Consider the following 23,361-nt stretch of genomic DNA (forward strand, 5'->3'; position numbering starts at 1 on the left):
AATTATTTTTAATATGAATGCTGTCATTTTAGGATCTTGGAGTGAAAATATACTGGAATATTTTCTGAGAAATAACCAGATCACAACAGAAGATGGCGCCCAAATCGTCTGGTACCATGCAGCTAACCACAAGGTGCAAGTGAACGAGGCACTGAGAAGTAAGTCAGTATTCCTTGTACTTAGATGAATTCAATTTTTTTTTTTTTAATCTGGTCATATTTTCAGGTACCAGAGTCTTAGGTGATTCAAGTGTAAATTCTTGGCTAACATAAACATTCTTATAAAAGATCTCATTTTATTTACAAAATGAACAAATTTTCCTAATGGAAGAATTTTCTCATTTTCCAGAAATGATTTACCTTTACTATGCCTTATTTAAAGTTCTCATGTATTATTACATTTGCTTATATATGGTAGTGATTTAAGTAAAATGTTTAAGATCAAGATTGTATGTTGTACGTATTTCTGTGTCTTTCACAGCTTACTCAGGAGAGGCTCAAAAATATTTGTTGAATGGATGAATGAAGCCATTGAATGCTAATTTATAATGCCTTGGGCAGTATTTATGCCTGGGCTAGAAACCAAGCCTTTGGGTTTGCTAACTCCATCTGTAATCTTATATAGATGAACACTATAGCAGTTGAGTTAGCCTTTTCCTGTGAAGTACCCCATTTTGGCTACAGCAGTGCAAGAGAATGAAGGTGTATCACCAGAGGTATGGGGCATAGCTTGAAGTGCCCTGTTCCAACAGAAAGATTTTCTTGTAATCTCATATTTTATTGTAAAAATTTATAAATTTACACAATTTACACATCCAACTCAATTGTGTATCTGGATAATGTATCTGAATAGTTTCTTTTATTAAAAAGCTATTATTTTCAGTTGCTTTTCAAAGGGAAGAAATTTGTCTACTAATATTTAATGCCTTATAATTAAAACAGTGTCTAGCACATAATAACCTAACACTGGTTTTTTAATAAATAAATTTTAGCAGAAGCAATGCTTAAGGAAAACATTGATTAATGGCTTCCTGAAGCTGAAATGAATAGGGGCTGGGGAGTAAATGCTATTGGGTACGGGTTTCATTTTGGAATGATAAAATTTTCTGGAATTAGATGGTGATGATGGTTGCACAGGGCTTTCCAGGTGGCTCTAGTGGTCTTAGAAAAGGCAGAGGAACCAGAGATCAAATTGCCAATATCCGCTGGATCATCGATAAAGCAAGAGAGTTCCAGAAAAACATCTATTTCTGCTTTATTGACTATGCCAAAGCCTTTAACTGTATGGATCACAATAAACTGTGGAAAATTCTTTAAGAGATGGGAATACCAGACCACCTGACCTGCCTCTTGAGAAACCTGTATGCAGGTCAGGAAGCAACAGTTAGAACTGGACATGGAACAACAGACTGGTTCCAAATAGGAAAAGGAGTATGTCAAGGTTGTATATTGTCACCCTGCTTATTTAACTTATACGCAGAGTACGTCATGAGAAACGCTGGGCTGGAAGAAGCACAAGCTGGAATCCAGATTGCCGGGAGAAATATCAATAACCTCAGATATGCAGATGACACCACCCTTATGGCAGAAAGTGAAGAGGAGCTAAAAAGCCTCTTGATGAAAGTGAAAAAGGAGAGTGAAAAAGTTGGCTTAAAACTCAACATTCAAAAAACGAAGATCATGGCATCCGGTCCCATCACTTCATGGGAAATAGATGGGGAAACAGTGGAAACAGTGTCAGACTTTATTTTTTGGGGGCTCCAAAATCACTGCAGATGGTGATTTCAGCCATGAAATTAAAAGACGCTTACTCCTTGGAAGGAAAGTTATGACCAACCTAGATAGCATATTCAAAAGCAGAGATATTACTTTGCCAACAAAGGTCTGTCTAGTCAAGGCTATGGCTTTTCCAGTGGTCATGTATAGATGTGAGAGTTGGACTGTGAAGAAAGCTGAGCGCCAAAGAATTGATGCTTTTGAACTGTGGTGTTGGAGAAGACTCTTGAGAGTCCCTTGGACTGCAAGGAGGTCCAACCAGTCCATCCTGAAGGAGATCAGTCCTGGATGTTCATTGCAAAGACTGATGCTAAAGCTGAAACTCCAGTACTTTGGCCACCTCATGCAAAGAGTTGACTCATTGGAAAAGACTCTGATGCTGGGAGGGGTTGGGGGCAGGAGGAGAAGGGGAAGACAGAGGATGAGATGGCTGGATGGCATCACTGACTGGATGGACGTGAGTCTGGGTGAACTCTGGGAGTTGGTGATGGACAGGGAGGCCTGGCGTGCTGCGATTCATGGGGTCGCAAAGAATCGGACACGACTGAGCGACTGAACTGAACTAGTGGTAAAGAACGGCACTGCCAGTGCAGGAGATGTTAGAGAAACGGACTCAATCCCTGAATCTGGAAGATCCTTGGAGGAGGGCATGGCAACCCACTCCAGTGTTCTTGCCTGGAGAATCCCATGGACAGAGGATCCTGGCATACTACAGTCCATAACGTTGCAAAGAGTCGGACATGACCGAAGTGACTGAGCACACACGCACGCATGATCATTACACAACCTTCTGAATATTCTGAAAACCACTAAATGGTATGCTTTAAAAGAGTAATTTTATAGCTTGTGAATTATATATCAATTTTTAAAAATAACAGAATAGGAAGAAATGTATCTATTATTTGCAGACAATATAGTTTTATATTTAGAAAATCAAAAAGATTCTACAGCTAAATGATTGTTATTCATAGGTTGATATAGACAATCTCAACCTTTTGACAATATAAAAATCAAAGCAGAAAATAAATTGAATTTCTATGTAACAGGTAAAAATTTGGAAGCAATCTTTAAATTTTATGGTTTGTAATAGTAAATGTACAAGTCTCAGACCTAGAAATAATTTAATTAAATATGACTACTTCTAGCCTTGTTTTAAAAATAATCAATGGAAGTCATTTCCAATTGCTGCAGTCTGCTGTTGATCTGGGAATTTTTCATAGGTTACTTAGTTTTCAGATAATATCCTCTTTACTTTCTCCTAGTCAACCAGAACCCCAAGTTTTATAATTTGGGGTGTACTTTTTATCAAGTCCCTTTTTTCAGTCCTGGCTAATCTAGCAATTTCTTTCAAACACAAAGGAAAAAAACAGGTTCTTGGAGACATGTATTACACTGCTTTATCTCATTTCTTCCAGAATATTTAAATTTAGAACAACTGTTATTAATGAAGCTGTTTCTGTTTTCATTAATATGTGATATTGGATTTTCAACAATGTCTGTGATTTAAAGCAAAGTACAGGAGGAACAATGTAGGAGTGCCATTTGTGGACGTAAGAGTTGCATCGTCAGCACAGCTGATCTCGGAATAGGCAAAATTGTTTACAAAAGTTATTACATATGATGGTATTTTTTGTTATAGCATTTCTGCATGTAGATTTTTAAAATGTATATTAAAAGAAATGCTGGTTAAAAATAGAAATTATTAAATCTCTTTGAGAATAAAAAATGTAGTATTTTTAAAAAACCTTTGTAACATTTAGGAAAAGTGTGACTATAGTCATCAACTAAATGTATTAATAAAAATATAGTAAATTGCTGCATTAGTGATGTAAACAGTATAAGCAAGATAGATAATTTTAACTTCATTTCTATAAACATATTTCTTTGAGTTTTGTTTTAGTGTAAGTAGCATCAGTTTGGGATTTTCTTGTGTAGAAAATCACAAAAAACCCAAAGCTGTTTTCTATTGTCTGGCTCTTGTCAAAAGTTGGGGCTCCTGTGGTTGGAGTGTTAATCTTGATGTGCAGACTTCTTCCTGTGACTCTCCCTGAGATGGGAAACATGGTGACCAGGCAGTCTCCCAAAGCAGAGGCATACCCTGACCTTCAAAAGCCTTCTACCCAACAGCAATTGGTGGGAGAATAGCGAGAGAGGCTGGGCACCTCACATACATGTCTCCAGGCCAGGCTTCCCTCTCTTCTGAGCACTAGTCTATACAACTTTTTATTTGCTCTTTTCTTCACGCTTACTCCTTGGAAGGAAAGTTATGACCAACCTAGATAGCATATTCAAAAGCAGAGACATTACTTTGCCAACAAAGGTCCGTCTAGTCAAAGCTATGGTTTTTCCTGTGGTCATGTATGCATGTGAGAGTTGGACTGTGAAGAAGGCTGAGCACTGAAAAATTGATGCTTTTGAACTGTGGTGTTGGAGAAGACTCTTGAGAGTCTCTTGGACTTCAAGAAGATCCAATCAGTCCATTCTGAAGGAGATCAGCCCTGGGATTTCTTTGGAAGGAATGATGCTAAAGCTGAAACTCCAATACTTTGGCCACCTCATGTGAAGAGTTGACTCATTGGAAAAGACTCTGATGCTGGGAGGGATTGGGGGCAGGAGGAGACGGGGACGACAGAGGATGAGATGGCTGGATGGCATCACTGACTGGATGGACGTGAGTCTGGGTGAACTCTGGGAGTTGGTGATGGACAGAGAGGCCTGGTGTGCTGCGATTCATGGGGTCGCAAAGAGTCAGACACGACTGAGCGACTGAACTGAACTGAACTGTGCATCAACAGAAAATTGGATTAAAGATTTACTGAGTGTGGCCCCACTCATCAGAACAAGACCCAGTTTCCCGCTCAGTCAGTCTCCATCAGGAAACTTCCATAAGTCTCTTATTCTCATCCATCAGCGGGCCGACAGAATGGATACCACAATCACAGAAAACTAATCAAACTGATCACATGGACAACAGCCTTGTCTAAACTCAATAAAACTGTGAGCCATGCCCTGTCGGCCACCCAAGACAGATGGGTCATGGTGGAGAGTTCTGACAAAACGTGGTCCACTGGTGAAGGGAATGGCAAACCACTTCAGTTCTTGCCTTGAAAACCCCATGAACAGTATGAAAAGGCAAAAAGATAGGACAGTGAAAGATGAACTCCCCATGTTGGTACGTGCCCAATATGCTACTGGAGAACAGTGGAGAAATAGTTCCAGAATGAATGAAGAGATGGAGTCAAAGCATTTAAAAACAACACCCAGTTGTGGATGTGACTGGTTATGGAAGCAAAGTCTGATGTAAGGAACAATATTGCATAGGAACGTGGAATGTTAGGTCCATGAATCAAGGCAGAAGTGGTCAGACAGGAGATTGCAAGAGTGAACATCAACATTTTAGGAATCAGTGAACCAAAATGGACCGGAATGTGTGAATTTAACTCAAATGACCATTATATCTACTACTGTGGGCAAGAATTCCTTAGAAAAAATGGAGTAGCCCTCACAGTTGACAAAAGAGTCTGAAATGCAGTGGTTGGATGCAGTTTCAAAAATGACAGGGTGATCTCTGTTTGTTTCCAAGGTAAACCATTCAATATCACAGTAATCCAAGTCTGTGCCCCAACCAGTAATGCTGAAAAAGCTGAAGTTGAACAGTTCTATGAAGACCTACACTACCTTTTAGAACTAAAACCCAAATAAGATGTCCTTTTCATTAAAGGGGACTGGAATGCAAAAGTGTGAATTCAAGAGATAACTGGAGTAACAGGCAAATTTGGCCTTGGAGTACAGAATGAAGCAGGGCAAAGACTAAAAGAGTTTTGCCAAGAGAATGCACTGGTCATAGCAAACACCCTCTTCCAACAACACAAGAGACGACTTTACACATGGACATCACCAGATGGTCAACACCGAAATCAGATTGATGATATTCTTTGCAGCCAAAGATGGAAAAGCTCTATACAGTCAGCAGAAACAAGACCAGGAGCTGACTGTGGCTCAGATCATGAACTCCTTATTGCCAAATTCAGACTTAAATTGAAGAAAGTAGGGAAAACCATGAGACCATTCAGGTATGACCTAAATCAAATCCCTTACGATTATACAGTAGAAGTGACAAATAGATTCAAGGGATTAGATCTGATAGAGAGCCTGAAGAACTATGGACGGAGGTTCATGACATCGTACAGGAGGCAGGGATCAAGACCATTCCCAAGAAAAAGAAGTGCAAAAAGGCCAAATGGTTGTCTGAGGAGGCCTTACAAATAGCTGTGAAAAGAAGAGCAGCGAAAGGCAAAGGAGAAAAGGAAAGATATAAGCATCTGAATGCAGAGTTCCAAAGAATAGCAAGGAGAGATAAGAAAGCCTTCCTCAGTGATCAATGCAAAGAAATAGAGGAAAACAATAGAATGGGAAACACTAGAGACTAGAAAATTAGAGATACCAAAGGAACATTTCATGCAAAGATGGGCACAATAAAGGACAGATATGGTATGGACCTAACAGAAGCAGAAGATATATAAGAAGAGGTGGCAAGAATACACAGAAGAACTGTACAAAAAAGAGCTTCATGACTTAGATAATCACGATGGTGTGATCACTGACCTAGAGCCAGACATCCTGGAATGCGAAGTCAAATGGGCCTTAGGAAGCATCACTAAGAACAAAGCTAGTGGAGGTGATGGAATTCCAGTTGAGCTATTTCAAATCCTAAAGGATGATGCTGTGAAAGTGCTACACTCCATATGCCAGCAAATTTGGAAAACTCGGCAGTGGCCACACGACTGGAAAAGGTCAGTTTTCATTCCAATCCCAAAGAAAGACAATCCTAAAGAATGCTCAAACTACCGTACAATTGCACTCATCTCACATGCTAGTAAAGTAATGCTCAAAATTCTCCAAGCCAAGCTTCAACAGGACGTGAACCGTGAACTTCCAGATGTTCAAGCTGGATTTAGAAAAGGCAGAGGAACTAGAGATCAGATAGCCAACATTTGTTGGATCATCAAAAAATCAAGAGAGTTCCAAAAAAACATCTGCTTTATTGATTATGCCAAAGCCTTTGACTGTGTGGATCACAACAAACTGTGGAAAATTCTGAAAGAGATGGGAATACCAGACCACCTGACCTGCCTCCTGAGAAATCTGTTTGCAGGTCAAGAAGCAACAGTTAGAACTGGACATGGAGCAACAGACTGGTTCCAAATCAGGAAAGGAGTATGTCAAGGCTGTATATTGTCACCCTGCTTACTTAACTTATATGCAGAATACATCACAAGAAATGCCAGGCTGGATGAAGCACAAAATGGAATCAAGATTGCCGGGAGAAATATCAACAACCTCAGATATACAGATGACGCCACCCTTATGACAGAAAGTGAAGAAAAACTAAAGAGCCTCTTGATGAAAGTGAAAGAGAAGGGTGAAGAAGTTGGCTTAAAACTCAACATTCAGAAAACTAAGATCATGGCATCAGGTCCAATCACTTCATGGCAAATAGATGGGGAAACAAGGGAAACAGTGAGAGACTTTATGTTTTAGGGCTCCAAACTCAGAGCAGATGGTGATTGCAGCCATGAAATTAAAAGACGGTTGCTCCTTGAAAGAAAAGTTATGACCAACCTAGACAGCATATTAAAAAGCAGAGACATTACTTTGCCAACAAAGGTCTGTCTAGTCAAAGCTTTGGTTTTTCCAGTAGTCATGTATGGGTATGAGAGTTGGACTGTAAAGAGAACTGAGCACCATAGAATTGATGCTTTTGAACTGTGGTGTTGGAGAAGACTCTTGAGAGTCCCTTGGACTGCAAGGAGATCAAACCAGTCAATCCTAAAGGAAATATGTCCTGAATATTCATTGGAAGGACTGATGCTGAAGCTGAAGCTCCAGTACTTTGGCCACCTGATGCGGATAACTCACTAGAAAAGATGCTGATACTGGGAAAGATTGAAGGCAGGAGGAGAAGGGAACGACAGAGGATCGATGGTTGGATGGTATCACTGACCTGATGGACATGAGTTTGAATAAGCTCAGGGAGTTGGTGATGGACAGGGAGACCTGGTGTGCGGCAGTCCATGGGGTCGCAAAGAGTCAGACCCAACTGAATGACTGAACTGAACTGAATGTCCATCACATTCTTAATTGTGTCTGCTAACCTGTATTTCCTATGATCCTTCCTCTCTCAGTAAGTGGCACCATAATCTGCATATATTCTTAAGCCAGAAATCTGGGAGTCATCTATTCTTTGTCTTTTTTTTTGTTGTTGTTGTATCTACTCTATTGGACATTATAATTCTATTCCAAAATACATTTTGAATTAGTCCACATCTCTCTATCTCTGTTATCTTCACCCTAGTCCAAGCCACCATGATCTGTTGCCCTTACTACATGGCTTCCATTCTTATTCTTAAAAGAAACCATCAGGAACATAATTTATATGGAGCCTGAGACTCTTGCCACTGCCATTTAGTGATTTTTTTTTTCTACTCATGGGAAATGAATGGAGCTAATAAATGGAGAAACTGACTATTACTTTTAAGGAATTTGAAAGCCTATGTGTTCCTTTACAACTGCACTGATAGACAAGATGGAATGCCTACATGTGTTATACTAAATACCACTTTACTGAGAAATCATGTTTGTGTGACTTATAAAATTAGACAGAAGCTTGACCTATTTCATCTTAGATATAGCTCTGTTTAACTTTTTTTTGAGAAACTGCCAAGCTTTTCTGAAGCAGCTGAGTGGGTTCTTATATTCTCACCAGCAAAGTGAATGATGTTTCCAATTTCCCCATGTCCTTGTCAGCATTAGTTATTGTCTGTCTTTTTCATTATAGTCATCCTAGCATTTGTGAGTTGGTATCTCATTGTAGTTTAGATTTGCATTTCCCTGAAGATTAATGATGTTGAGCATCTCTTCATGCACTTATTGGAAAATCACCTGTATGTGCAGCTGAGTAGCTTTTTCAGCCTATTTCCTGCCTGTAGAAATTGGAGAGTTCATAGACTTCTTTTAAAAATCCTTCAAGCTGGGCTTAAGCAGTATATAAACTGAGAACTTCCAGGTGTACCAGCTGGGTTTAGAAAAGGCAGAGGAACCAGAGATCAGATTGCCAACATTCCTTGGATCATAGAGAAAGCAAAGGATTTCCAGAAAAAACATCTACTTCTGCTTCATTGACTACGTTAAAGCCTTTGATGGTGTAGATCACAACAAACTTTGGAAAATTCTTAAAGAGATGAGAATACCAGACCACCTTACCTGCCTCCTGAGAAACCTGTATGCGGGTCAAGAAGCAACAGTTAGAACCTGTCATGGAACAACGGACTGGTTCCACGTTGGGAAAGGAGTATGTCAAGGCTGTATATTGTCACCCTGCTTATTTAACTTCTATGCAGAGTACATCATGTGAAATGCCAGGCTGGATAAATCACAAGTTGGAATCAAGATTGCCAGCAGAAATAACAACAACCTCAGATATGCAGCTCATACGACTCTAATTGCAGAAAACAAAGAGGAATGAGAAAACCTCTTGATGAGGGTAAAAGAGGAGAGTGAAAAAGCTGGTTTAAAACTCAACATTTGAAAAACCAAAATCATGGCAACCAGTCCCATCACTTCATGGTAAATAGAAGAGGAAAAAGTGGAAGCAGTGACAGATTTTATTTTCTTGGAATCCAAAATCACTGCAGATGGTGATCGCAGTGATGAAATTAAAAGATGCTTACTTCTTGAAAGGAAAGCTGTGCCAAGCCTAGACAGTGTATTAAAAAGCAGAGACATCACTTTGCTGACAAAAGTCCATCTAGTCAAAGCTATGGTTTTTCCAGTAGTCATGTATGGATGTGAGAGTTGCACCATAAAGAAGACTGAGTGCTAAAGAATTGATTCTTTCAAATTGTGGTGTTGGAGAAGACTCTTGAGAGTCCCTTGGACTGCAAGGAGATCAAACCAGTCAATCTTAAAGGAAATCAGTCCTGAATATTCATTGGAAGGACTGATGCTGAAGCTGAAGCTCCAGTACTTTGGCCACCTGATGTGAAGAGCTGACTCATTAGAAAAGACTCTTATGCTGGGAAAGGTTGAAGGCCAAAGAAGGGAGTGGCAGAGGATGAGATGGTTAGATAGCATCACTGACTCACTGAACATGAATTTGAGCAAACTGCAGGAGATAGTGGAGGACAGAGGAGGTTGGCATGCTGCAGTTGATGGGGTTTCAAAGAGTCGGACATGGCTTAGCAACTGAGCAACAGCAACAACAGACCTCTTTTCATTTTAACTCTCTCTCTTTTTTCAGGTCCAAGTCTATAACAGCTCTATTAAAAATGTACTGGGATTTTTATATATCAAGTTATAAACCATCCCTTTAGTCAAAAGCCTTACTGCCAAATCTCTTTGAGGCAGGTCTCTGTCTGCTTTGGTTTGCTAGTTAGGGTGCTATGGGATAACACCTTTAAGATTCTATAAATTCTTTTATCTAGCTGTATTGGTACCCAAGGCTCCATATTTCTCAGGTCTTAATAAAGTGTCCTGTAGTTGTATCCTTGATTTGGCCTTGATCCTGAGGCTATAGTTTGCTAGCAGCATCCTAGACTTGACTTTTGGACTGAGGCTTTCTCTTCCTTTGAGAATCTTTCGCCAGATGGAGAGAGTGGTTTTATTTTCTAACTCACACGAGTTCTGATCTGGAAATATTTCCTCTTTATGTTGCTTAGAATCTAAACAGCTAATTATTTAACTCAGCTCTTTCTTCCCATCTTTTATCATAGGAACTAAAAGAAGCCAATTAACGCTTTCAACATTCTGCCTGGAAACCTCCTTAGCTAAATCCACAAATCCATTAGGTATCCTATCTATCTTCCACCAGTTGCTACACGTGCCAGTGTTGCCAGAAGTTTCACCATGATGTAAAAATAATTTTCTCACTGCTCTTCCAACCTCTGTTAACAGTGCCTTTCTAGAATCTACTGGATTCCAAAGCCCGTGTCACACATTTCATGTTTTTCTTATGCCAGTGCCCCGCTTCCAGATAACTATTTCTGCTTGTTTTCTAATACTGTGTAATAAATTACCTCCCAAACTTAGTGGCTTCAAATAACAGTGATTTATTATCTTTGCTGATTTTGTGGGTCAGATAGTGGTTCTTCTCTTCCATGTGGAATAGGATGAGGACATGTTGCTGCACTTGGCTAGTTGCTCAGCTAGGCCTGGAAATTTTGCAATGGCCTCACTCACGTGTCAGAGACCTAATGCTGTCTGTCAGGCATGAAGCCTTAGTTTTTTTCTGTGTGACTTCTCTCTCTCTATGTGGTTTCTGAGTCTTCAGAATTCTTACCTGAACTTCTTTATGTGGTAACTGGCTTTCCAGAGGACAGAAGCAGAAGCTGCCAGACCTTTTAAGAGCTAAGCCTAGAACTGACAGTTTTGCTTCAACTTTCTTTTGTTGGTCAAAGCAAGTCACAAAACCAACCCAGACGCAAGGGGAGGAAAAAGAGATGAGAAGATAGCAGGATTGTTGTCAGACATCTTTGAAGGTAGTCCACTAAAGCCTGCTCAGTCACACTCAGTGACTAGTGAAGCTTCTTACCCATTCCGGGGATGTGCGCTTCTACATAGTAGCTAAGCTTTGGGTCAAAGAATTGAATCTATAGCATAGAGTTTCAAACATAAACAATAAACACCTATAGTTTCTAATTTCAGGAATGAGAAGATAAAAGTACTATTTGTGTTCTCAGAAGCTTCAACAAATACTTATGAACTCACTTATGAAGGTGAGTACACACCTCACTTTGCTGTGTACTGGGAAGAAATTCATTAGGACAACAGTTTGAGTGTGACCTAGGCAAAGATATTTAACTCCTAACCACCTGTTTGCTCATGACTAACAAACAAGGGCAACGTGCAAGGCCTGACATAGTACCTGGCACTTAGTTATTTCTCAGTAAATATTATTTTCTTTCCTCCTTTTTATCTTCCTCCAAAGGATACTGGACATGCCATCTGCTGTAGTCTCTATTAACACTAACATAGATTCTTTTATGTGGACAGGTACTGCTCATATGATAGAGGCCGATGTCATTCTTCCAAGTAATGGATCAGAACATGGCCAGCCAATCATGGCCCATCCTCCAGAAATAAACAGTGATAATACTTTACAGGAATGGCTGGCTGAAGTTATTAAAACCAATAAAGGCATAAAGCTGGATTTTAAGAGGTATTTGTACAAACATGTTCAGTCTCCTGGTTGTTATAGAATAACAATAAGGGAAAAAAATCAGTAACTTCATATATCTGTACCTAAGTAACTTTATACTTTATCTAAATTGAAAATAGAATTGCAAATTTTATTTTTCAGGAATGGACCAAAGATCCACAGAGTTGTCTGCTAATATTGTTTCTTGGGAACGTTTTGAGGCTAAACTTAAGTTAATTTTTATAAAGGAATTTATCATAACTGACCATTGTAATAATAGAATGGTAAATTTTTTTTTCTATGTGAATAACTCCCAATAACTTTTAAAAATTTTAATTGGAGGATAATTCCTTTACAATGTTGTGTTAGTTTCCGCTGTACAATGAAATGAATAAGCTGTATGTGTATGTGTATATATATATAAGTTCTCTTGAACTTTCCTGTCCCCCACCGTCCCACTCTTCTAGGTCATCACAGGCCACCGAGCTGAGCTCCCTGTGTTACACAGCAGCTTCCCATTACTATCTGTTTTGCACATAGCAGTGTATATATTTCAGTGTTACTCTCTCAATTTGTCTCACCCTCTCCTTCCCCCACTATGTCCACAAATCCATTAGAAAGAAAGTGAAGTCACTCAGTTGTGTCTGACTCTTCGCAACCCCATGAACTGTAGCCCACCAGGCTCCTCCGTCCATGGGATTTTCCAGCCAAGAGTACTGGAGTGGGTTGCCATTTCCTTCTCCAGAGGAGCGTCCTGACCCAGGGATTGATCCCAGGTCTCCTGCTTTATAGGCAGACGCTTTACTGTCTGAGCCACCAGGGAAGTCATAGAGCAATACAAGTCCACAAGTCCATAGAACAATACATTTAAGATGCTACTTTCATTAAGAAGTAGTCTGAGAGAGAGTTGGCAGTAGTTGGGTTAGTTAATGCATTTCCTACTTGATTTGTGTTATTATATTTGGGAAATTATTTAGAATTCTTTAATTACTGAAGAGTTTCTTAAAAATAATGTTTTAGAAACACTGATAATGAAGAGAGCAAGATTAAGTATCATTTCCTTCTCTGTGACCATCATGGAAAGTTTTACTTTTGTGGTATTTTGGCAGTGTAAAAATTATAGGTAGAGCCAGGGATTTATTGTGACACCGTAAAAGCTCTTCATGAGACCCATGAAGGCAACTGCTATGAGAATCTAGGATGTGAACAGTATTTTAAAATTTATCTTTGAACAGTATTTTAAAATTGAATCATCTCAAGAAATGAATAAGGATTGGAAATCTTATTCATAGGGTTTTAAAAAACCTAATAAGTATTTAATCATTAATACTCGGTGAGCAAAACTTTAGATCTCCTTGCCTTTTCATTTGTTGTGGGGCTAAATATACTAGTAAACCTCTTTATACTGTGAGTGAAAGCTATTGTAAAATCTTAAAGCTTTTAGAATGGTGAATAGTCCAACTCCATTTTATTGACAAAGGAACTTAGTCCTGAAAAGGTTACGTAACAACAGCTAAACTTGAGAGCTGAGCTAGGACCAGATTCCAGGTTTCCTAGAGCCAGTCCAGTGTTCTCTGTGATGCTGGTTTAGTCACTCAGTTGTGTCTGACTCTTCGCAGGGATTGAACCAGCATCTCCTGCATTGCAGGTGGTCTCCTACATTACAAGTGTATTCTTTGCCGACTGAGCCACCAGGGACCATGAAATAAAGTATTTAATCCTTAATGCTTGGCGAACAAAACTTTAGATCTCCTTGTCTTCTCACATGCTCAGTTTCCTTTTTTTTAATGTTTACCATTGCCCGTAGACTTGTTCTGTATGTAATATATACTTTGACTCCTCACCAGTCAGATCAGCTCATTCATTCCTAAATGCTAACAGTCACCAGTAAAAGGCTGTGCCATTAGAAAAAGATTTTGCATGTTTTCTGATCATACATACTTGAAGGGGAATGAATTTAACTAACAATTATGTAAACACATACTGTGTGTCAGACACAGTTCTAAGAGTAAGAGCGTGCTCAGTCGCTCAGTTCTGTCTGATTCATTGTGACCCTAGGGACTGTCGTCTGCCAGGCTCCTCTGTCCATGGGATTTTTCCAGGTGAGAACACTGGAGTGGTTGCCATTTCCTCCTCCATGGTCTAAGAGCATTCAGTGTTAATTCGTTTAATCTTTATAACAATCCTGAGACGTAGGTTCTTTCTATTCTCATCCTCCAGATATAGGAACAAAGGAATATATAGATTAATTGGGAGAGAATTGTTATTTTAAAATATTTACACATTGAGTCTTCCAGGCTAGGAATATAGTATATTATTCTTTGTAGTAAACATTGTATTTTGCTGTTGGGCAAAAGTTTATCCTCAGTCTTTTTTTTTTTTCCTACCCAAATATGGCGTTTCCTCCACATTTACGGAGAAGGCAATGGCACCCCACTCCAGTACTGTTGCCTGGAAAATCCCATGGATGGAGGAGCCTGGTGAGCTGCAGTCCATGGAGTCCCTGAGGGTCGGACACGACTGAGCGACTTCACTTTCACTTTCCACTTTCATGCATTGGAGAAGGAAATGGCAACCCACTCCAGTGTTCTTGCCTGGAGAATCCCATGGACAGAGAAGCCTGGTAGGCTGCAGTCCATGGGGTCACACAGAGTCGGACACGACTGAAGCGACTTGGCAGCAACCACATTTACTCTTCCAGAAGAATTTTGTAATTATTTTGTAAAGTTCCAGAAATTTTTTTCTTAATATAGGTTTTGTTTTTCGTATTAGAAAGGGAAAGTGGCGGTACTATAGTCTTTTGCATTAGTGATAATTAAAACATTTACTTGTAAAAGAATATTAAAATATTAAATAGTTAAATATTAATAGTTATACTATTTCATTAATAGTTAATAATTAAAATATTAAATAGTTAAATATTAAATAAAAATATTTAAAAGTATATTAAAATCTTACTTCATTATGTTCTGTGTCTTAGCTCTTTATGTTTGACTGTGCAGTGCTTTGCACATGGTAGACACCTAATATATGCTGTTGCAATATCAGTTTGGGGGAGAATGTGCTGAGACTATATATTATTAGATGGCGAGCCATCATTAAACAGTCTAATGTCAGTTTACTAAATTGAGAAAGGCTAAGAAGCTTCCTGTTGAATATAAACGGGAAGTTAGTGATTAACCCAACTGCACAGACACCAGATTTCTTAAGAAAGCAGAATCATTTCTAGAAAAGGAGAGGAGGTCAGCTGTAAGACATGTGTGGATTAGTTTAAGGTTTCCTTCTGCTCCACTTCTGAAGAGCAGAACCCCACTGGCACTTAGCTGCTGCTGTGGGACTTTCAGACAAGCAAGCTTTGGAGTAATAGGTATAAGTTGCTTAAGTACCTTGTAATAGGTACAGGTAATAGGTAAGCAAGCTTCGGAGTAATAGTACAAGTTACTTAAGTACCTTGTAATAGGTACAAGGTACTAAAAATGAGGGAATTTTGTAGGTAGTACAGTTGGCCAGATCTCAGAATTGTGGTTTTTAACACAGCATTGATACCATTCAAGGCAGAAAGCATTTGAGACAGAGAAATGACAGCATCTATATTAGAATCTGTTAGGTCCTGCATTAGAGTTTTTTAACCCACTATAATCTAGGGCCTGCATTTCAGGGGTATAAGAATGAGAAAAAAAGCAGCTTATTACATGGGAGCAGAGTTCAAGAGAGGCTGATTTCCTCTGGTTTTAGTGAACAGTATCCTTGCTCATTAATAAATATGACCCTATAGAAGCAGAAGAGATCAAGAAGAGATGGAAAGAATACATAGAACTGTACAAAAAAAGAGTTTAATGACCCAGCTAATGACGATGGTGTAATCTCTCACTCAGAGCCCAACACTGTGGAGTATAAAATCAAGTGGGCCTTAGAAAGTGCTGCTACCAATAAAGTCAGTGGAGATGATGGAATCCTTGCAGAGCTATTTAAAATCCTAAAAGATGATGCTATGAAAGTGCTGCACTCAGTATGTCAGCAAATTTGGAAAACCCAGCAGTGGCTGGAAAAGGTCAGTCCTCATCCCAATCCAAAGAAGGGTAGTACTAAAGAATGTTCAAACCACCAGACAGTTGCACTCATCTCCCATGCTAGTAAGGTTATGCTCAAAGTCCTCCAAGCTAGGCTTCAGCATTACGTGAACTGAGAGCTTCCGATGTCCAAACTGGGTTTAGAAAAGACAGAGGAACCAGAGATCAAATTGCAAACATTCGCTGGATCACAGAGAAAGCAAGGGGATTCCAGAAAAATATCCATCTCTGTTTCATTGACTATGCTAAAGTGTTTGACTGTGTGTATCATAACAAACTGTGAAAAACTCTTAGAGAGATGGGAATACCAGACCATCTTACTTGTCTCCTGGGGAACCCGTATTTGGGTCAAGAAGCAAAAGTTAGAACCCTGTATGGAACAACTGAGTGGTTCGGGATTGAGAAAAGAGTACGAAAAGGCTGTTTATTGTCTCCCTGTTTGTTTAACTTATACACAGAGCACATTATGCAAAATGCCAGGCTGGATGAGTTACAAGCTGGAATCAAGATTGCTGGGAGAAATATCAACAACCTCAGATATGCTGATGATACCACTCTAATGGCAGAGAGCGAAGAGGAATTCTTAAAAGAGTCTCCTGATGAGGGTGAAGGAGGACAGTGAAAAAGCCAACTTAAAACTAAATATTAAAAAAACAAAGATCCTGGCATCCGGTCCTTTCACTTCATGGCAAATGGAAGGGAAAAGGTGGAAGCAGTGACAGATTTTTTCTTCTCGGGCTCTAAAATCACTGCTAATGATAACTACAGCCATGAAATTAGAAGATGATTGCTTCTTGGCAGGAAAGCTATGACAAACCTAAACAGTGTGTTAAAAAGCAAAGACCAAAAAAAAAAAAGCAAAGACATCACTTTGCTGACAAAGGTCCATATAGTCAAGGCTATGATCTTTCTGGTAGTCATGTACAGATCTGAGAGCTGAACTATAAAGAAGGCAGAACGCCGAAGAATTGATGCTTTCGAACTGTGGTGCTGGAGAAGACTTTTAAGAATCCCTTGGAAAGCAAGGAGATCAAGCCAGTCAATTTTAAAGGAAATCAACCCTGAATACTCTTTGGAAGAACTGATGCTGAAGCTCCAATACTCTGGTCATCTGATGTGAACAGCTGGCTCACTGGAAAAGACCCTGACGCTGGGAAAGACTGAAAAGGCAGGAAAAGAGGGCAACAGAGGATGAGATGGTTGGATGACATCACTGATGCAATCGACATGAACTTGGGCAAACTCCGGGAGATGGTGAGGGATAGGGAAGCCTGCTGTGCTGCAGTCCATGGGGTTTCAAAGAGTCAGACGTGACTGGCGACTGAACACAACGAACAACAATGATGACATTATCAGTTTCTGCTCATAAAGTAGGAAGCCCAAAAGGAGTGAGGGAAGAGAGGTGGAAGCACAGGCAGAAGGACTTCAGTCCATTAAGAGGAAAAGTTGAAGACTGACAAGGGGTGGTGCATGTTCTCCCTCCCAATATCCACCTCCCAGATTCTTAGTCCCCCCAATCATTGTGTTAGGTAGGTAGAATAGGGAAAAGGAGTCCAAAATGGCGGTGGCTAAAAGACAAGGAAGGGAAAAGCCCGCGAAAACAGAACAAAGGAAGGTCAAAGGAAGGTCCGAGGACCAGAGTGAAGACTTCAGGTAGAACAAACAGCACTCCTGGCTAAGCCCAATTTGCATAGGGCAGGCCCAGGTGGAGGAAAAAAACATATAAAAGGAGGAGCCAAAGCGCTTTCTCTCTCTCTTTCTCTCCCGCGTGTGTGCACTCTTTCTCCCTCTCCCTCTCTCTCCCCTGCGCGCTCCTCCACTCTCTTGTCTTCAAGTCTTTGGGTTGGCATGCTCTCACTCTTTGAGGATGGGTTCTCCTGCTATCTTGTAAATAAAATAGAGCTGTAACACTGATTTGCCTAAGAGCTATAACATGATTTGTCCAAGACCGGAGGGCTGTGACGCACCGAGGGCTTTAATGTCCGTCGCTCCAAATCTTGGTTGTGACCAGACAAAGAACCGAGGAACATACACTCACGTGACAATTGTGTTCCTTAAAAGCTAATTTTCTGAGAAATATGCATAGGCCTCAAAGATTCAGAAGGTATTCAAGATTGCAGGTAGTGTAGTTTTCCAATAAAGTTTGTGTTTGTATTTTTTAAAAGTAAAAACTATATTGGCTGCTCAAAGCCTTATTATTTCAAAATGTATTCGTCCAAGAAGACGTCAGGAAGTAAAAGGAGTGAAGTTGCTTTTTAGTTTAAAAGTAACTAAAATATAGTTGTCTCAAGTTTTCAGAAAAGATGTTTACAGTAGAGGAGAAAAATGAAGTTTATAAAAGCTTTAAGGAAATGTTTTAATTTTACATTTTGCAGTCGTTTTTAGAAATGTGTTTGTGCATCCAGACTCTCACAAGAATACATAAAGGGAAAGAGGCTCTTTTTCCCAAGGTCATTAGCCAGTGCTAAAGACATGGTGTCTGAGTGCACTTTGTGTATTTTCATAAACTGGAATTTGCAGGTTGTGAGTATGTTTAATTTTAAATCCTGTTTATACATTCTTTGATGAGTGAATGTTTGTGTCTTTTCTTAAATTGTTTTTATACAGAGTGATCATAATACAGGGTTTTGAAACCTCTATCTACAGGTAATGGCATTATTCATACATTTATAGAACCTTTTAAGTACTTTCTTGAATAATAAGTATAAATCAGTATTTTAAGATATGACACATGTTAACTTTCCCCTCTGGTGATATCTAAATCTTTGATTTTATTTAATTCAAGCATTATGATATTATACTCTTATTATGAATAAAGCCACTAGTCTAAAAGAACTTTACTTTTACTTTAGGAATGTATCTCATTGACAACAAATTGTTTTCAGTTTGGCAGCTGTAGAACCATCCATGATGCTCTTGGAAAATGTCAAGAGGCATCTGAAGCGTCCAGTGTGGATTAATGCTGATGTTCTTCCTGGTCCAAATGGAAACAGCAGAGTAGTGGATGCAAAACCTTTTATAGACACTGTGACATCCTTCTCTCCAGATGTGACGTTTTCCTTGGGTTGGACAACAGGATGGCATCCTGAGAAAGTCAATGAAGGTGATAATTTAAAATATGTGTTCCTTTTATACATTCAGATATAAAAATAATACCTTTAATACAAAACCAAAACCATGTTCTATAAACCCAAGAGCCTAATGGAGAGAAAGATCTGGCCCTAAAGATGTGTGTATGACTCTTCCTTCTGCTATTTCAGATAGATCTCGTTCACTGGCGACATTTTGGTCACCAGGCTCCCACAGAAAATATTTATTTGCAAGGTCTAGAATAACCAAAGCTGCCTCTTGACATTCTGCAAATTCTGAGTTGGTCTCTTTGTACTTGTAGAGCATTCTATACTCTTTTTTTCCTTTTCCTTTGAAGCAAACTCTCTCTGTTGGATGAAAGATAAAGAAGTGGTAATAAAATCTTTTTAAGTGATGTGGGCTGCCATCTATGGGGTCGCACAGAGTCAGACACAACTGAAGTGACTTAGCAGCAGTAGCAACAGCAAGGCCAGAAGTAGGGGGTGTGTGGCTGAAGAGCACGGATTCTGTTCCCTTGATCTTAGAAGGTCCTCGAAATGTAGACTGCTAGGAAAGAAGCTTGGTGCCCTCATGCCCTCAGGCTAGACAGAGCGTGTGGGAGGCCACGAGACTTTCCTCTCTGGGAAATTTCTTCTTTCTCTTCATGTACTCTTTTCGATGGACCTGATATTCGGCTTATTTTTCCTGGATGAAATTTATTACACTATTTGGATTCATCTTTTTCTTCATACATCCCTATTGAGTGATTGTCCAGTAAAATCACTAATTAGGGATCTAAGTCAGGGATCCAGTAAAATCAGATGCTCTGGGACACCTGAACACATGGTAAAAATAATTAACCAAGAAGATATTTAGAGTTTATGGAAATGTTAGCCTTTATGTTATGTTTATAGCATTTTAAAATTTACTTATTTGCTATTACTGTCTTTAGATGTAAAGTTTTAAAATCTAACATGAGATTAGAGTAACTGCTATCTGGTTGCGTAGTGACATTTAGGTTATAACCCCTGGACCAGCAATTGATATAATCGAGAGAAAAACGGTATACTTTAAATTTGTTCTATTTTAATTTTCTAATCATTGTATTAGTGTCAGTAAAGGATATAGCCTATAATTCAAAGTGTTTGAAGAAGGTAAACTAGAAATGATTTAATAGCTTCCATCCTGCTTCTGATCTCTTTTTAGTCACAGTTTAGTCTAACTCTGACTTTAATCTCAGGCTTGAACTGAATTAAACCATGTCTGGGTCTTTAAGTCATGTTGGTGTTGAATATTTCCAGGCTACTTTTCCCCTGCTGGCAGACAGTCATTACCACCGTGTGCTTTATCTTCCCTTACTTCTTATGCTACAAATTTTAGGAAAGAGAGTTTATGTTTGTAGTAATGTAAGTAATAGCGTATGTTAGCAGCCCCTTTTTCTAATTAAAAAGGTACAATTTTCCAGATTTTAAAGGAAAGCAGACCTTTCCCTTCTTTCATGAGGAATTTAGCTACTATAGGCTTTTAGTAAATTGTTCCTTTACAGACCAATACTTTTTCAACCTACTTTTGATAGAGTTTAGGGGTTATTTTTAAAATATACATTTTTTTTCTGAAGCTGTTTATAAATAGGCAGATATATTTTCCACAATGTCTAAACTTGATTTAAAACACAAAACACACATATAAAAGCCAATTCAAATACTATTTCTATTTTAGAAAAAAATGTGTAAGTAATTTGGACTAGTCCCCACATTTAAAAAAAAATTGAAGTTAATTATTACTTAAATAGCTCGTAAGTACCTAGCAACCATCTTTTTCCTGGAAAAGAAAGCTTAACACAAGTGGAAAATCTAAGTTTATAGAGTATATTAATGATGCAGAGCCTTAGAATTTTAAATTTTATATATATATATATATATATATATATATATAGTGCCAACATTTCCTTTTTTGTACTTGATAGATTAATCAATTCTTTTCTAAGGTTTCAATTTTTTTGCTTGATTTGCTCTCGTTCACTTGTGACATGACTTTAGACGTAATTTTTTTTATCTGCATCCCACTCAAAATATTTTCCTGCATTAAGTGTTATACTACTTTCTCTGAATCCGAATGGAAATTTTAGTGAACTACCTATGAATTTACATATTCATATATAATTTAATTTTTATCCTTCCCTGGTGGCTCAGATGGTAAAGTGTCTGCCTGCAATGCAGGAGACCTGGGTTTGATCCCTGGGTCGGGAAGATCCCCTGGAGAAGGAAATGGCAACCCACTCCAGTATTCTTGCATGGAAAATCCCATGGTCGGAGGAGCCTTATAGGTTACAGTCCATGGACTTTCTCTGAATCCAAATGGAAATTTTAGTGAATTACCTATGAAGTTACATATTCATATATAATTTAATTTTTACTTAATTGACTTTTTAGGATTCTGGTGAGAAAAGTTACATTTCTTTCTTTTCACTTCAGGTTACAGTTGGACAATGGTGAAAGAGATGGAATATATATGTAACGAACTAAATCAGCCTGTAACATTTCCTGTCAGAGCAGCATTAGTCAGGCAGTCTTGTTCTCAGTTACTCTGGCTGTTGAAGCAATCAAACAGGTATGTGTAAATCTGACAGTGTAGTGTGTACATGTGAGTGTGTGTGAAAGATGAGAGTGTGTGTGAAAGATGGAAACTGGTCATACAGACAGTGTGTGAGAGAAAGAGACAGAAGGTGGACGCTGATCCGACCTCCTCACTGGAATGAAGCTCCTTGATGAATCTTAATATCAGGTCTTCCACCTCTGTTCCGCACGAAACCTTTTGCATGTAATAGGTACCCAGTAAATGTTTGTCATTTTTTTCAATATGCTATACATTAACAGAAAGTTATAAGTGGATACAATAATTTCCCTTTGAATTCTGTCATAATTCTAAGTCTTTTCCATATAAAAATTTTGTTATTTTAAAAATTAATTTTTTTTGGCTGTGCAGCTTGTGAGATCTTAGCTCCCTAACCAGAGATTGAATCTGTACCCTTGGCAGTGAAAGTACCAAGTCCTGGACTGCCAAGGAATTCCCCAAATTTTGTTTTTTTATCATGTCAAAAAAATATGTTGGACCATGTATTAAATATTATAAAGCTACAGATAGTAAAACAGTTTTGATACTATGTTTTTTAATAGGCTAGTCAATAGGACAGCAGGGAAAGCCCAGAAATAAACTCAGCTCTATCATGGAACTTAGGATAGGAAAAGGCTGGTATTTCAGATCATTGGTGTAAAAGTTCAATAACTTGTATTGGGACAGGCAACATTGTAGGAAAAACAAAGTAAATGACCTTCCTTAATCTTCCTCCAAAATAAATTCCAGATGAATTAAAGACTTGAACACCAAACAATAAATGCATAAAGAAAACACAATTGATGATTTTTTTTTTTTTTGTATATATAGTTTCAGAATGGAGAAGACCCTTCTTGGTAAGGCACAAAACCCAGAAGCAATAAAAGAAAAGTTTGATACATTTGAATACATAGAAATGAAAAGATTCTGGTAAAACTGTCCTCAACACGTATGTTGCATCGTTGTAAACAATTCTAACAAACAAGTACTTATCACAAATCATCCAGAAAAAGACCCAGTTTGATAATTCACTGTATTTTAGAGAATAAGGGAAGCATATACCCAAATATGAGAGAAATATCCGTATTCCTGTGGGTAGAGTTTTTACTAAATGCTTTTTTCAGTTTTTATGAAAATAACCCTATTTTCTCACATTGTATATTAATAAAATAAATTATATTAGCATTTTATATATTGAATCATCCACACATTTACAGAATAAACTCTCTTGATTGAGATTTATCATTCTTTTAAAGTCTGCTGAATTTTATTGCTAATATTTTAGTTAGAATTTCAGCATTTTAAAGTGAGATTGGTCTGTAGTTTTTTCTTTGTCAGTTTTGGGTATCAATATCATGGACATTTCATTAGAAAAAAACTAAGGACCTTTCTTTCTTTTTACATTTCCTAGGATGTTAAAAATAACATTCAAATAGCCTGTACATGAGTTTGAATAAACTCAACGTTGAAACCAACCTGATGCTGAGTGTTAGAGGCTCAGTCATGTCTGACTCTTTGTGACCCCATGGATAGTAGCCCACCCGGCTCCTCTGTCCATGAAATTCTCCAGGCAAGAATACTGGAGAGGGTTGCCATTCCCTTCTCCAGGGCATCGTCCCAACCCAGGGCTCGAACCTGG

General features: G+C 38.6%; 1 protein-coding gene across 3 annotated transcripts in view; it reads left to right on the forward strand.

The window, feature by feature from the left end:
- The window catches only part of FAM151B (family with sequence similarity 151 member B), a 33,414-nt gene that overhangs the window by 5,903 nt on the left and 4,150 nt on the right, over positions 1-23,361 (forward strand). For 2 of the 3 annotated variants that reach the window (XM_061424290.1, XM_061424293.1), the window contains exons 2-5: positions 33-158; positions 11,808-11,991; positions 18,926-19,143; positions 21,584-21,719. In XM_061424290.1, coding sequence (XP_061280274.1) covers positions 33-158; positions 11,808-11,991; positions 18,926-19,143; positions 21,584-21,719 — 664 coding nt within the window. The remainder of the gene's footprint in view (positions 1-32; positions 159-11,807; positions 11,992-18,925; positions 19,144-21,583; positions 21,720-23,361) is intronic. The other variant, XM_061424292.1, reaches the window with a different exon arrangement.

The sequence above is a fragment of the Bos javanicus genome, chromosome 7 (assembly GCF_032452875.1).
Source record: "Bos javanicus breed banteng chromosome 7, ARS-OSU_banteng_1.0, whole genome shotgun sequence".
Taxonomy (NCBI): domain Eukaryota; kingdom Metazoa; phylum Chordata; class Mammalia; order Artiodactyla; family Bovidae; genus Bos; species Bos javanicus.